The following is a 14,767-nucleotide window of genomic DNA, read 5'->3' as shown; positions in this document are numbered from 1 at the left end:
CTAGAATGCAACTCCCCACAAAGTCCACAACACAGATGAGTGCTTTCCTCTTTATGTCTTTGCTAAAATTTCATCTTCTTGAGATGCATTTCCTAACCATGTTATTGAACATTATTACTGAATATCCACCGACAAGAGAGTCATTCTCTTTCCCATCACCTTGTTTTATTATTTTCTAGGCAGGTATTATAATTTAAATTTTGGCATGTTTACTGTCTCCTCCACTTAGAATATAAATTCCATGAAAGCAGAAATTGTGACTCTCATGTTCATTTTGATATTTCCAGTCCCTAGAAAAGACTTAATCAGTACAAGCATTTTATAAGTCTGGAGGAAAAAGAAAAGAAAAAAGTATATACATGAAGCTGTTAACAATGATTGTCTATGAGTAGTTAGGATTTGGGAATGTTTTTTCCTTTTCATTATCTTTACTTTCTGACTTTTCTGTAATAAGCATATGTTGCTCTTACAAGGAGTTTTTAAGTAAAAATAAATGAATACAAGGTATCACTTTAGGAAACCACTCTTCAGCCAAAAATAATACAAAAATGTTCCATTATACACGAAGATTGCAAATCCGAAGTGAGGTTTCCTTACAAACTGATTTTTTTTGTACAAATTCAATTAAGAATTCTATTACAACCATCTTCCTTCCGTCTTTATTTTTATAGTTCTTCACTTACAATTTTTTTTCGATTACATTTTATTATAATTAGTTTCAGGTGTACAATACAATGCACTGGTTATCTTCCTTCAGTCTTGAACATACGCCTTGCTCTTTTAAGGACTATGCATGAAGAAATCATGATTACTTTTCTCTCCGGGTCTCCAAACAGGAGAAACCCATTGCCAGCTGATTACTTTGTCATGGGGTCAATACTATTCAAAATTAGCCACATGACTGTATGGGGACCTCATGTGCAGGGCATATTCACACTCACTGCAAGTGCCGCTGACTCTCCTTAGCGCCAACTGCGGTCTCTAGAAAGCAAATCACGCTGCACAGCCCGCCTGGGCGGGGCCAAGTGGAAGGAGCCGGAAGTTGCCCTGCTTCCTTCCCTCCCCTCTGCCCTGGCGGAAACTCCAGCGCTGGAAGAGAGGTTCCGGGGCTGGCCTGGCCTGGAGGCGGCCGAATGGAGGCCCGGACTGAGAACGGGCGGTCGACCCGCCGCCCAATGCTGGCCTCTTCCTGGGATGCCACACGCGGGGCCCTGGCCCAGAGCCTCCATGTCACCGGAGATGATCTCGGCGTCCGGGACTCTGACCCGGAGGAGCTGCTGGCGCCCCCTGTCCCCGGGTGCGCTTGGCCGGCGGAGATAGGGGTTGCTGCTCGGCGACAGCCCCGCTCCTGGGGGAGCCGTGAGGGGAGGCAGGGGCCGCGAAGGGAGAGGGTCTGGGCGCGGAGTCCGGGAGCGGAGCTGCTAGCCGGTCTGTGCGGGGAGCAGGGCCGGCGTCGGCGAGGGGCGCGGCCCGGGTGGCGAGAGGGCGGGTCTGCGGGAAGGCGGCGGCCACGGCCAGTGCGTGCGTGTCGGGCGCGGGGGCCTGGGGGCCGGGGACCTGGCAACGGCGTTGCAAACGCGTCCGCCTGTGTCTGCGCTGTCTGCTCATGAGGCCCCCTGTCCGAATCGGAATCCGCCTCTCTGTCCCCAACAAAAGCCTCCTGTCGACCAGTGTAGGCGTGAAAAATATTTCAGTAGTTGAGAATCTCCATCAGCTTAATTTTGAAAAAGATACGCTCTGTTATTGTATTCCGCTTCCCACTCTTACGCACCAGATATGTGCCCAGTGAGTTGTTAAATTAACTAAGAAGTAATTACAGGGGATTGAGTAAGATGTCCATGATCACGGATAAAACAAAGGGGAATGCCCTGAGCTCTGACGCATCCATTTGCTTAGGAAGGAATCTACCGAGCATTTATTGGGTGCATGGGAAGGTGCATGGACCTCAAAGGCAAATGAAAGTGAATTGGGAGAAACACCCATGGCCTAATAAGTGGGTTGTGAACAGTGTTCAGAGAACTGTGCTGTGTAATAGTTTTAACAAGTTTCTCTTCAGCCAGGATCTGGTCATTTTGAAGAGAAGCCACAACAGCAGAGGTGACAACCCCTGCTTCCTTTACCTGAGATGTGACCCTCATGGAGGTGAAGAAATCGTTTCCGTTGGCGTTTTAAGTTCAGCAAGAAATATGGAAGTATACTTAGGAGAAGAGTACTGTGGAACCAGCAGGGGCAAGAATGTTTGTAATGTGCTGGATAACAGGTTTGTGGCTTGTTGATGCAGAAGTGTTCTTTGGGGCCAGTGTTATTTCCCTCGGCTCTTGCAATATTTATTAATTCTGTCACTGGTGCCAGACGTCAGGGAAGAGAAGATTAAAATATACCAGCAGGAACAGAATGTTAGACCTTTAAGGGATCCTCAAGATAATTTTGATAAACTTTCTCGTTTTCATAACCATGGAAATTTAGAGCTCATAGAGGGGAAGTGACTAGACAGAGGGTTGTACACGTTCGTCAGACTTGATAGATGACCGGAGTGTGTCCCCCTATTGCTGCTGCTCGGCTTTCTCCATGAACTCACAATGGTATGTTTTCAACAAGTTAATCTGGCAGGCAGCCTGGAACTTTGAACACATTTTTTTGAACGGAAGCCTATTACAAATGGTAAACGTGCCCAAGACTGCCATAGCAGCCTATTTAATCCGTAATTCAGCTGTTACATTTTGGTTTTTGTTTATGCTCTTATGTGTTCTACCCTCGTCTCTCCTTAATATAACCCAAAATATGGACTATTTTACATATTGCACACACTGGAAATAAAGCTAACTTGATTGAGCTTTACTGTGTACTCTGCGCTACATGAGTTTATATAGATTATCTCATTTAATTATCTTACAAACAGAAAGAGCAGACAGGATGTTTGTAACCAGGTCGCTTGAGTAGGGAACCCCAACTCTTTGTCCCTTGCCAGACAAATTGAATCTCGGGGTTTAAGTAATGGCCTAGAAACAATTTGTTTTTAAATGTAACTATTAAAAATGATAATAAAAGTACAAATAATTTAAATTCTACTTTATTTTTAGTGAACATGAAATTATTTTCTACAAAAAATATTTAAAACTGGAGTCCTCCACTCTTGCTTGTAAAATAAAGGTAAGTCATCAGTGAATTTTAACTAATTTGACAACTGCAAATGTTTTTGTATAATTTGTATTTACTTTCTGTTGGTTTGGTAATACAGTTAATTCAACTTTGTTCCTGGTAATCTTTATATAAAACTATAGTGTCAAGATAACCACAAGCAGTTTTGGCTCCATTATATCAAGAAAAACCATGGAAAAGAATTAGAGAAGTTATAGAGAAGAGCATCTAAAAGTTAAAGGGATTTGGACTGGTGTCTTGAGTATGAAAAATATCATAAAGATGAACTTTTGTGATGTGTCTGAAGTCCAGAGAAAAGGTACTGAGCTGGAAGTCATAAGCCCAGTATATTAATTCTGCTTTGTTGCCTACTAGCTGAGTGATTGTGGACAAATCTCTTTATCTCTTTGGAACTACCTTATGGATCAATTAGATAGATAACAAAAAAATAAGTCTTTGCTGTGTACATGAATGTTCATAGCATCATCATTTCTAATAACCAAAAGGTAGAAACAACACAAAAATACCCATCACCTAATGAATGGATAAACAAAATATGGCATACCCATACAATGGAAAAGTATTTAGTCATAAGAAGCAACAATTTACTGATACATACTACAAACACGGATGAATCTTGAAAACATTATACTGTATGAAAGTAGTCGCTTCAAAGCACCACTTATTGTATGAGTTCATATGTGTGTGTGTGTGTATATATGTGTGTGTGTGTGTGTGTGTGTGTATATATATGTGTGTGTGTGTGTATGTATATGTGTGTATGTGTGTGTATGTGTGTGTGTGTGTATATATGTGTGTGTGTGTATGTGTGTGTGTGTGTATATATGTGTGTGTGTGTGTGTATATGTGTGTGTGTGTGTGTGTGTATATGTGTGTGTGTGTGTGTGTGTGTGTGTGTGTGTGTGTGTGTGTATATATATGGAACGTCCAGAACAGGCAAATCCATAGAGACAAAGCCGATTAGTTGTCTGGGGCTGGGGCCAGGGGGTGGGGTAGGGGATAGGGAGTGACTGGCAGTAGTACAGGGTTGCTTTGTGGAGTGATGTTATAAAATTGTGGTGATGGTTACACAACTCTCTGAATATACTAAAGTCCACTGAATTGTATACTTTAAATGGGTTGATTGTTTAGGATGTGAATTATATCTCAAAGCTGTTTTTAAAAAAATTAAGGGAAATAAATCCTTATAATCTTTTTATGTTCACATTACTTCATGCAGAGTTACGAGACTTTAGAATAAGAAAAAAAGGAAGGGAGGTAGCAAATTTACAGAACTGATTGTCCCAAGATGTTTTAGATAGTATATATTGATAGCTTCCAAGTTTATTTAATTCAAGTGATTGATTGCTTTAACATGAAATATTCATTCACCAAATATTTGAATACCTACTGATGATAGATACTGTACAAGGCATGTATGATTAGCAGTAATATAATAAACTGGAATGACTGCCCCCATGTTGCTTACATTTTAGGTGGGTGAGACAATAGGCCGACTCAATGAGTAAATATGTACAATATTCAGTGGTGAGAAAGGATATGGGAATTAAAAAACAAAAAGGGATTTCAGGGAGGTTAGGAGGTGGGTGTATAAATTTAATGGGAAGTTTCCATAATTGTTGAGGCCAGTCACCGCTTTGGTGCCACACTCAGAGTTCTTGAATCATGGGTCTAGTTTGACCTTCATGAAGACCTGTGTCTTCATATTACATACAGTCGGTTCTGTATGTGTCTCTGAAGGTGAGTGTCTCCTGTAACTGTTCTGTGGAAGTGCAAAGGGTCGTTTCATTTAGGGGAATCCTAAACCTACAAAAGCGTGTTCTGGGGCAATAGTATGTGAGAGTTAAAAATAATAGTTACTGATGCATAGTTTTGAACACTTTCTCAGTAGCAGGTACTGGGAATTTCAACACATAATCCTCACAACAACCATGTGAAATCACTGTTATTACCTCATTTTATTATTGCCTCTCGTCTTGGTCTTCGCTCAGGATCGTACAGGCTCTAAGTATAATAGCAGAGGCATCAATGAACTCAGATCTGTCTCATTCTAAATCCTGTTCCCTTCCCACTTAGCTACTCTGTTGTCCATATCACACATGACATGTCTTTTGGTTCAGAAGCATGGATGAAATGAGACAGCATAAAGCACTGGACAGGGCACTGCTGTAGAAGCCAGAAGAACTCAGTGCCAAGATTGACTTTTACTAACTGGGTAATCCTTTAACAAGTTAGATAATCACCCCTGACCGCATCTTTTTTGTGTGTAAGCCAGCAGATTATGTTAGACCATCTTGACTTTCCCTTATAATTCTAAATTCTGAGACTGACTTACATTGAGTATTTCAGTCAATCCTTTGGAAGGCCTTCTGAAGAGCCTTATTTTGTGGTATGTGAAGGGCTCAGGTTGGTAGAATTTATTTTTATTCCTTAAATTAACAAAACTTTATTTTAGCCCGTTTTGTATATTCTGTGTACTTTTTTTTCATTTGAAAATGGCATTCTTTTACATAAGTAGTATTTCTGAGCCTCATAATACATTGGAAGTGCTGACCATTAAATTTTAGGGAAAATTTAAAAATGAAAATGTATTTAAGTTTATATTTGCTTTCCTGAATACTTCACTATTGCTAGTTTATATAAAAAAATGACTTTAGATGTGATTATTGTTTAATATTGTTACTTCCTGAACTTTTGTTTTATAATAGTTGCTCTCCTTTGGTGAAAAGCAGTGTGTGTTCGTCAGTAAAGTTGTGGTACATGTGAGACCAGTTTCAGCAAATCCTTCAACAAGCTCTCCTGCTCTAGGGTCAAGGATAGACCTCGAGAGGGTCCAAACCATCATGGAGTCCATGGGGTCAAAGTTATCACCTGGAGCTCAGCAACTGATGAGTATGGTTAGGTTTCAGCAGCAGGTAAGGAGGAATGCATTTCTTTCCAGATACCATTAAAAATGTCAGACTGATGGCTTTTCATAAGGACATGTAGTGACTTAAATAATTCCTTGAACTTTTATTATTGATTTGACTGTTACCTTGATTTTACTGTTGTAAAAATAACATTTTGTAGACCTACCCTCTTATAAAATATTTGTGTTACAGACTTTGGTTTACCAAATGTGAAAGTTGACGAATGATATTTAGTTCTGTGAAAATTATCAATTATTGTGACTCAGTTGAGAGTACTATGTTTTGTTACCATCAGTTAGAGAGGGCTTTGTAGTGGAAATATTAAAATATGCCCATACAATTTAACAAAGTATGTTAGTATGTATTTTAATATTTTCTTTAGGAAAAAGTACAGTCAAATGATTAAAAGCCCTGACTCTGGACTTAGGTGGCCTGGCTCGTGTCCCGGCTCTGCCACTCGCTAGTTGTACCTTGGCCCAGTTACCTTTAACCTTGGTCTCCTCAACTTTATATTGGACAGTAACTGTAGCTTGCTTCATGTGGATGTTTTGAGGATCAAATGAAAGCATGCACATTGCCTGACTCCTAAGTTAGCTGTTGTTAGTGTTAATAGTAACCCTTACGTGTTTCCCTTGCTTAGAATCGTATTGCCATTGGAGAGCAGCTTCAGTCGGTTCTGGGAAATACCGGATACAGGTGTATGGTTGACCTACATTCATCATCTACGTCAGGGGCCTTTGACAAGCCATCCGCCACACCTTTTCCTTTTAGAACTGGATTGACAGCTGGAAACGTGACCGAAGACCTAAAAGCTTCCATTGATAAAAGCGCACAGCCACCTGGTGGAGGGACTAGTACAAACCTCGAAGAGTGTAACATTGTGCCACAAAACCATGCTCTTCTTGAGAATGATCTTAAGAATGTAGTATCTTCTTTCTTACCGAAGAAAGCAGGTGACAACTCCAGTATACTGAAGTCTGAGTTGCTGCCCTTTCTCCAGAATTTGTGTAGTCAAGTTAACCATCTCTGGGCAGGACATAACAGCGAGCGTCTGGAAACCATCCCCAAGCCCCGTGAAGGCGATGTTGGTGTTGCGTAAGTAATCATTTTAAGATAAACATGCTTTAGATTTGGTAGGTGTAAGAATTAACTGAAGAGAAACAGATTTATTTCAGTGAGTACTGCCTGAGCACTGAATCATTTTCCAGAGAAAATGTAAGAGCTTTTATGTTTTACCATTAACATGCTTATAGGGAGTAACTATTATACAAGTGGGAGAGAGCACAGTTATGGAGACAGATGTCAGCAATGTATGTCGGCTGCTTGTTGTAAGCTTTGGTTGTTTTGTTATAATATCAGGGATAATTATTATCTTTCAATTTATCTTTAGAATGGAAGAGCCACCCATTTGCTCCTACTTGGAAAAGATTCTTTCTAAAAATGTGGAACTGATGGAAAAGAAACTAATGGACCACATCGACCAGCAAATTTATAAACTCCAGGAGCACGTAGATAATAAGATTGCTTTATTAATGGACTCGCTGCAAAATCGCAACTCCTCACCTACTGGGATTCCTCTAAGATATTATGACTCCAGAGAGAGACTTTCAAATGGAGAAAGATAGGTGCTCAACATGTACAATGTACTGCAGATATTTATTACTTATTTATTACAAAGCCAAGACCCAAAAGTTCAAAGCAAATATTTAATGTCATCTGAGGATCGCCATCTTATATAAAGTGACCTCAGTGTTCATTTTAACTGTACTTGTTATTGTAAACCCAGTACTGTACACTAAGAGTTAACAAGAACGGGTCCTAAATTATTTTTGTTTGCAATATTGTTCATTCTTACAGAAATTTATGTGTACATCTGTGTTATTTAAGTGTTTAAAATTTTTAAGGATTTCTAATGCAGTTCATATGTTTTGGACAGACGTATATTTTTTATTTATAAAAGACCTTATTTCATAATCTTAAGAGTATGAAAAATAATGCTTAGAATATTTGATAATTTTTCTTTTCCTAATTGATTGTGCTTGGTAAATTGGATACAGAAGACTTGGAACCTTTAATTCAGATCACTAGTTTACATTTTGTTTATCTCAGATAATGAGGAAGATACAATACCTGGTATTTGTCCATAAACACTGAGACCATTATTGTATTCGTTTCAGTGCAGTGTACCAGTAAATAGGAAAGTGAAAATCAAAGCTATTCCTTGTTCGGATATTTCTTTAGATTTAGTGATTGATGCAAAACGAGAGAAGTCGTCTTATTTTACATCAATAACCCAGGAAGTATAAGGAACTCTCATATTCTGAGCTGACATAGATTGTCCTTCCCAGAGCCCTTCTGTGGTATTTACGTGTGACATGCTGAGGCTCTGCGTGGAAGGAGTAAGGCCTGGGATTCAAGGAGAGGGCTGTTTTCACCAGCAGACTTAATTTTCAGAAATTATAACTATCATATATGTGTTGATATATTTGCATCTAAAAAATAAATGTGTCTACTCTGGAAACTACTTGTCTTAAGTAAACAGCAATGTTTTATTTTCACTGAATCTTTGCTTAAAATGTTTTATTTTTATGAAAAGAGGTGTTTCACACACACTAATGTTTTGGTGAATTTATTCTTTAAAATGATGGCTAATTTATAGACTGTTCAATTTTATGATATTACAAGGTAACGTGCTGTATGGAACACACTCTAACCACAGTCACTGAGGATTTGCATGTCACTTTTTCTAGTCTTTCTCTAATTTGTGGAACACTCACAACATATATAGCTATAAAATAGTACCTGTCATTCAGGATAAATCTGTCTTAGTTCAAGTCGAATCCTTCAGTTGTTTTACAGCTTCTGGTATTTGTAGTTCATTGACTCACAAAGCGCCTCCCCCATGATCGTAGCCACAGTCATTACCTTCAGAGCGAGGACGAGGCATGAAAATAGATGTAGAAAAACTAAGGATGGTTTTTTTTCTGCATATATTGATGATGAAAGAATTGTGGCGTAAGATCACAATCATTTCAAGAAGTAATATTTAGCAACATGAGATTTGATACATTAATGACTTCTTTGCATACTCTGTGAATCTTATGCATGTTGTGACTCGTTAAGCAGAGCGTAGGGTGTGGGATAGTGTTCCAGGGCTCAGCAGAGGACCACAAGGCAAACGGGAACAGCTTTGTCACTCCCACATCCTGGAGGAAGGACATGGCATGCCTGGAGGGGCCACACAAGGAAGTCATGGCCAGGTGCAGGCAGCGAGTCAGAGGTGCATGCTTTCATTAGAGTCCGTGGGCGGAGGGCTTTGGGGTTCCTGGGGGAAGGCTGGATTTGTCAGTTCATACCAAAAAGAGCAGAGTTTTGGTAAGCTCCATGGGGGTCTTATCTAGGCACACAAGGGGAAGGTGGGGGAAGACGTGATCACAAGGGCTATTGGGGGAGTCCTATCAGCACTTACACTTCCTGGTGCCTCTCCAGGCTGCTGTCTATGGCACGTGCTTGCCCGAGGGATCTAGTATCAGTGTAAGGCCACCACGCTTGGCCAAACAAGATGGATGCCAAGGCAGCAGGTGATTTAGAGGCGGGTTTTTGTGCTTGTTTTACATTTTATGTCCTAAATAATACCTCCCTGGCAATCCACATTGAATGGCTATTCGGGAGTGAGGAGAGTGATGGCAGCTGGAGGCCCAACATGGAGAAATGGGCAACAGCTCTGTTGAGAATCAGTGAGTTGAACTTTGAGGTCCCATCTAGGTCACAGGGGTTTGTTTTCTTCTCGGTGGGCAATTCTTCGTAAATTCACACTCACAAGGACTTGGACCCAGGTCAGTATGTTTTGCCAAGTGCCCACCCTGTGACTAACCTGGGTCAGGTGGTTGCAAACACCCTGGTACCTGCAAAATCGCATCTCTGCTAGAAGAGAGCGGCCCGGATCCCAGGCTACTGGGAGTAAGCCTCTGAGCCTCCCTTACCTGGCCCCTGTTCCATCTCCATGCCTCTTCCACAGCTCCTCCTGCTCCCCGGATTCTCATCCACACCTCCAGACTCCTACATGGCCCTGGCATCTGCCATGAGAAGAGTCCAGTGTTGCCCACGGGAGAGGACCTCCCTATGGAAACCCCGTGCCCTCAGAGCCTTCAGTGCCCAAGGCTCCAGGGGACGTAAACGTCTGGACAGACAGTGTGCCTTCAGATGTTAGTTCAGATGTTAGCACGTGCCAAGGTTTGGAAACTGGTTCTGAGCCTTTGAAAATCCCAAATGGAAGGCATCCATGTTTTTAGAGTTTCAGAGAGGGGTCCATGTAATAAAATCAAGACAAAATTTACCACCAGGAAAAAGTTTCTCTCGTTTGGAGACATCGTATTCCCCTTTTTTGCCTAGGCTACTGTGAAGCTTCAGCCTAAACTTCATTTTCAAACGCTTTCATTTTTCATCCCAAGCGTCTAACACAATGATATCCCTACCTGTTAAATTGCTCACATGCCTTCTTTTTATTTTCTACTCTCACTCTCCTTATATTGCAATAGAATATCACAAGCTGTTTGCGCCAAGTCCCAGAGTGGGTAATACAGAAATGTAAGTACATTTATAACTAACCACCGCAAAAATACCAGAGGCAGATAGGATTATTTTCAATATTGCGTTTATTCAAAAGTACACAAATATGTTATATAGCACATAATATAATGTAAACCCTATCAAACTTGACTGGAATAAGAAAACATTCTACTAAGAACTATTGCCCGTGAGGACATTTGTACCCACCCAAGTCAGAATCCCTCATTTACGTCACAGAAGCATGGCAGAGGATCAAAGTCGGCATACAAGCTACATTCCTCACAGTACCAGACATTGGGATCCGACCCAGTGGTGATGGGTGTGGCCGAGGCGATCTTGTCCTGGGTAGCCATTGTTGGATTAGGTTTGAAGGTCATACAAGCAGGTGCCTTTGGAGCTCTTAAGAAAAGACAGACACAATGATGGGATTACACTTTTTCTTCTCAGTCCACTTATTACAATGGTTAGGGATCTCCAGGGAGTTTAAGGCTGAAGCCAATCAAACATGTGATACCAGCCTGACATGGAAGCTTTCTGCCCCAGCCTCAAGTTCCTGCTTAATTTCTTTACCTTCTAAGATTGCTAGAAATGTAAAATCAGGTTACAGGAATAAGGGAGAGTGAACTGCAAGTGTGGATCATTGGGCTGTTCACTGCAGGCCCCCAAGTGCAGAGCACAATGGGAAGGTGCCACAGCCAGCGTCCCTCAGGTTGGGAATCTCCCTTCTACCTCACGGGCTTAACTTCCTTGAATGGGAACACCACTGCTTCTGACAACTGATCTCTCCCATGTTTGAAGGGTCTGCTCCCCAAATTTAATTATCGTTTGTGTGATCTACACGTCCTTGTCAGGTATCCCCCAGGATCTTCACACAGCTCAGCTCCCCATAGTCCTACGGGCCACCTCACCATTCCCAAGGCCATGGGCAATGAAAGCGAGAACACCCCGAGAGCTCCCCAGCTCAGATAAGAGGAAAGCGATTCAGCGCATCCTCTGAGCAAACACGAGGTAGAGACTCATTCACACAGCCTCCCCCACAGTCCTCAGTACCAGGGACCTGGGGGGAGGGGCCCAGTCAGTGTGCTGAGCTGGCCAGCTGAGGGTAAACTCCATGAGGTAGGTGACAGCCAAGCAGCGCTGACACCCAGAGCCTCCCGGCTGAGAACAGTCACTTAGGAGCTCACAACGCCAGCCAGAGCGGAGGAAGCCAAGATGCTATACTCACCTGCCTCTGCCTTTTCCACCCTGCCCGCTGTTCCTGACCTCCCCCAGGATGTGGCCCCAGGGCAAGGGAAGACGCTGCTCAAGCAGAGAGCCCAGGGGTGCCACTGGAGGGGAGGTTGTTCACTCTTATGCCACTCACTTCAATATGTTGGCCAATTTGCAGATGAGAGAGAGGAAACAGCACATCAGCACAAACGCAGCGATCAGTAAGCCACCCCCAATGGCAATCATAATCTTAATGTCAGTCTTCTCAATCATGGTCGGAAGTCAAGCGGGCACCTGGGCAGAGAAGCGCAGGCAGGCAGCGAATGTATTCACTGATAGTCAGGACTGACCCCTGGCTGTTTATCAAATTTATATTTCACAGGAATCACTAAGCAAATGACATCTTTTCCTAAGTGTCATGCTGCACCACACTGAGTATATGCAAACATATTTTTAAGTGATATATTTTAAGAAAAAAAGGTTTTAATTCTTCCATGACAAGTGTCATGCCATCTCATGGTTTAAGGGGGTTCCTGGCCCCCTGGCCCTCATTCTCTCTCTAGAAGACCATAGACCTTTTCTACTATTTTTCCTCCTAAATCTTCCCAGGAAATCCAATATGTCTACAATAAGCAAGTTGCTTAATCTAATACCCTGAAACTGGAGAACCATAAGCCAGGAAAGCAATGTAAACGATGTGACTGCAGAGCTTACCTACTACAGTTAAACCATTCAGATCTGGATGGAGGCCAACTATTAAAAAATTTTCAATTAAAAACAATAACTTTAGGGAACAGGGTACATCATCAAACCTGTAATTTGAGAAAGGGGGATCTGATCATCTCTCTTAGGAGGAATTCAGATCCCAGGTCGAAGAGCTTACTGTAGAAGCACAGCCACCGCCCAGCGCCTCGGGCTCTGTGACATCAGCTCTCTGGATACCAGCTCTCTGTCACGGAATTCGGAATTCTGTTCCATGTGTAGTTATATTTTAGCCCCCATGAAATAGAAATATTATTTTGAGTCAACTAATTCTAAGTCTTTACCTTTTCAGGTCTTTTAATTATTGAGTTGTAAGAATTCTTTACATATTCTGGATATTAGGCTCCTTTTCAAGATCACCTTTCTTCAGGCTGTAATATAACCTTTATTCTTTTAAGCACCAGATGTAGAGAAATCATAAACACTTTCTCCCCAAGGGCCCCAAGGAGGGAAGTCAATTGCTGCTGGCTTACTCTGGAGTGAGCTAAGTGCCATTGACCATGGCCGGCCCGCTGGCATGGACACTCCACGTGGGGGGTGGGTCCCCAGGCCCTGGTGGAGGAGGGTAGGGACTCCCCACTCTACTTAGTGCCAACTGTGGTCTCCACCAGGCAAACCCAGCTGCAGAGCCAGCCTGGGAGGCGCCAGCCTGTCAGAGACCCACAGTGCCCTGATCCTGCAACTCACTGCCAACGAGGACTGCACCTGGACACTCGAAAGACCAGAAAACAAGAGCATCAGAATCATCTTTTCCCACTTCCAGTGAGTAGAGGCTTCCGTTCCTAATGAGGGTGGTTGAACTCGGGCCACACTAGGGAGTCTCTGTGGGAAGCAGTCGGCTGCTCCTCTAGGTGGCGGTAGCACCCACGACCACCATGAGGATAGTGGCTGAAAGTCACTGATGATGACTGTGTCCCTGGCTCTGGTCACAGGTCCTGCAGGGTGAGTATGCATACTGTAGGTACAGGGAGGTGGGGAACTTGTCACGGGTGCGTTAGAATCAGCAGGGGAACTTCCACAGTCTCAGGTCCCCAGGCTGCACGCCATACAGTCAGCTCACAAATCTGAGGCTGCGACTCAGGGATCAGTGTTTTGTTTGTTTTTTAGTTTAAAATTTTTATTTTGCAATAAATATATACTCACAAGCGTTTTATCAGTGCCCAGGTGATGGCAGTGTGAGGCCTAGCTGGGAACAGGGTGCTGCACCCCGCTGAGAGCTTCCTGAGAACTGCCCCAGTTAGTCCTCTCAACAGCCCTCTGGGGCAAATCATCGAATCCCCATTCCCTGGATAAGACAGTGCAGACAAGTCTCTTTTCACCCCTCAAGGCGTACACTAATAAAGTGGGAGAGGGATTGAATCCAGGCAAAGTGGCTCCAGAGCCAAACACTTGGCTTCTAAGTCTCATCTCCAGACTTTCCTCGGCTGGCGGCTCAGATTTCCCTCTTTAATCATTTCAAGTCCAAATATATGTAGGCTGCACTGGTAGCAAGTACAGTAAGTCCTCACTGAACGCCGTCACTAGGTCCTGTGACTTTAGTGAAACAACGTATAATGAAGCCAGTGTTACCATCGGCTAATGGATACCAACAAGAGTTAAGTTCCTACAGCATCCCATCAATGTTATAATGAAACCGCGTGGAATAAAACGACGCCATTCGAGGGCCTGCTGTGCTCTCATCCTGTCCCAGGGGCTCTAAACTGGAGAAAGTACCAGAAATACCTGCAGGGTGTGATCAACAATCACGGGCCCCGCCCCAGGTTCTCTGACTCAGGCCGGGTGGGTGGTGCCTGAGTTCCCAGGTGCTGCTGCTGCTGGCCCAGGTGCCACACTGAGAATCATGGTCCTAACCCATCGAAGTAGGAATCGACTTCCCTTTGGCCCTCCGAGAAACAAAAGAGAAGGGGACTTTCATTGTTCTGGAATGGTAGAGCTCTTAAGAAACATACTAACTACTTTTGCTGTCAGAAGAGAGAACAGAAACGTGGGGAGAGCGAGCGGAGCGGGGAATGAACGTTTCATCTTACTGGACACGTCCTGTGTGCCAGGCCTGTGCCAGGTCCTCATGTTCAGGATATTAGAAACCTCGTGACATAGTGTGAAATTGGCTGTGACAATGCCACTTCACAGTCCAGAAAACTGAAATCAAGACAGGTTAA

The 14,767-nt window shown here is 42.9% G+C and overlaps 1 protein-coding gene across 2 annotated transcripts; it reads left to right on the top strand.

The window, feature by feature from the left end:
* Nucleotides 1–688: 688 nt before the first annotated feature.
* On the top strand, nucleotides 689–8,631 carry LOC109396929 (uncharacterized protein C10orf88-like). 2 transcript variants are annotated; one of them, XM_019669186.1, is made up of 6 exons: nucleotides 689–1,297; nucleotides 2,057–2,260; nucleotides 3,081–3,150; nucleotides 5,868–6,074; nucleotides 6,709–7,163; nucleotides 7,459–8,631. In XM_019669186.1, exons 1-6 carry the CDS (start codon nucleotides 1,134–1,136, stop codon nucleotides 7,691–7,693), a joined length of 1,335 nt encoding a protein of 444 aa, XP_019524731.1. In that variant the 5' UTR covers nucleotides 689–1,133; the 3' UTR covers nucleotides 7,694–8,631. The 2 variants fall into 2 exon arrangements, with proteins under 2 accessions (XP_019524731.1, XP_019524729.1); XM_019669184.1 differs by lacking the exon at nucleotides 689–1,297 and having other exon boundaries at nucleotides 1,446–2,260.
* The last annotated feature ends 6,136 nt before the right edge of the window (nucleotides 8,632–14,767 follow it).

The sequence above is a fragment of the Hipposideros armiger genome, unplaced genomic scaffold (assembly GCF_001890085.2).
Source record: "Hipposideros armiger isolate ML-2016 unplaced genomic scaffold, ASM189008v1 scaffold_549, whole genome shotgun sequence".
Lineage (NCBI taxonomy): Eukaryota > Metazoa > Chordata > Mammalia > Chiroptera > Hipposideridae > Hipposideros > Hipposideros armiger.
This window is presented reverse-complemented; position numbering and strand designations above follow the sequence as displayed.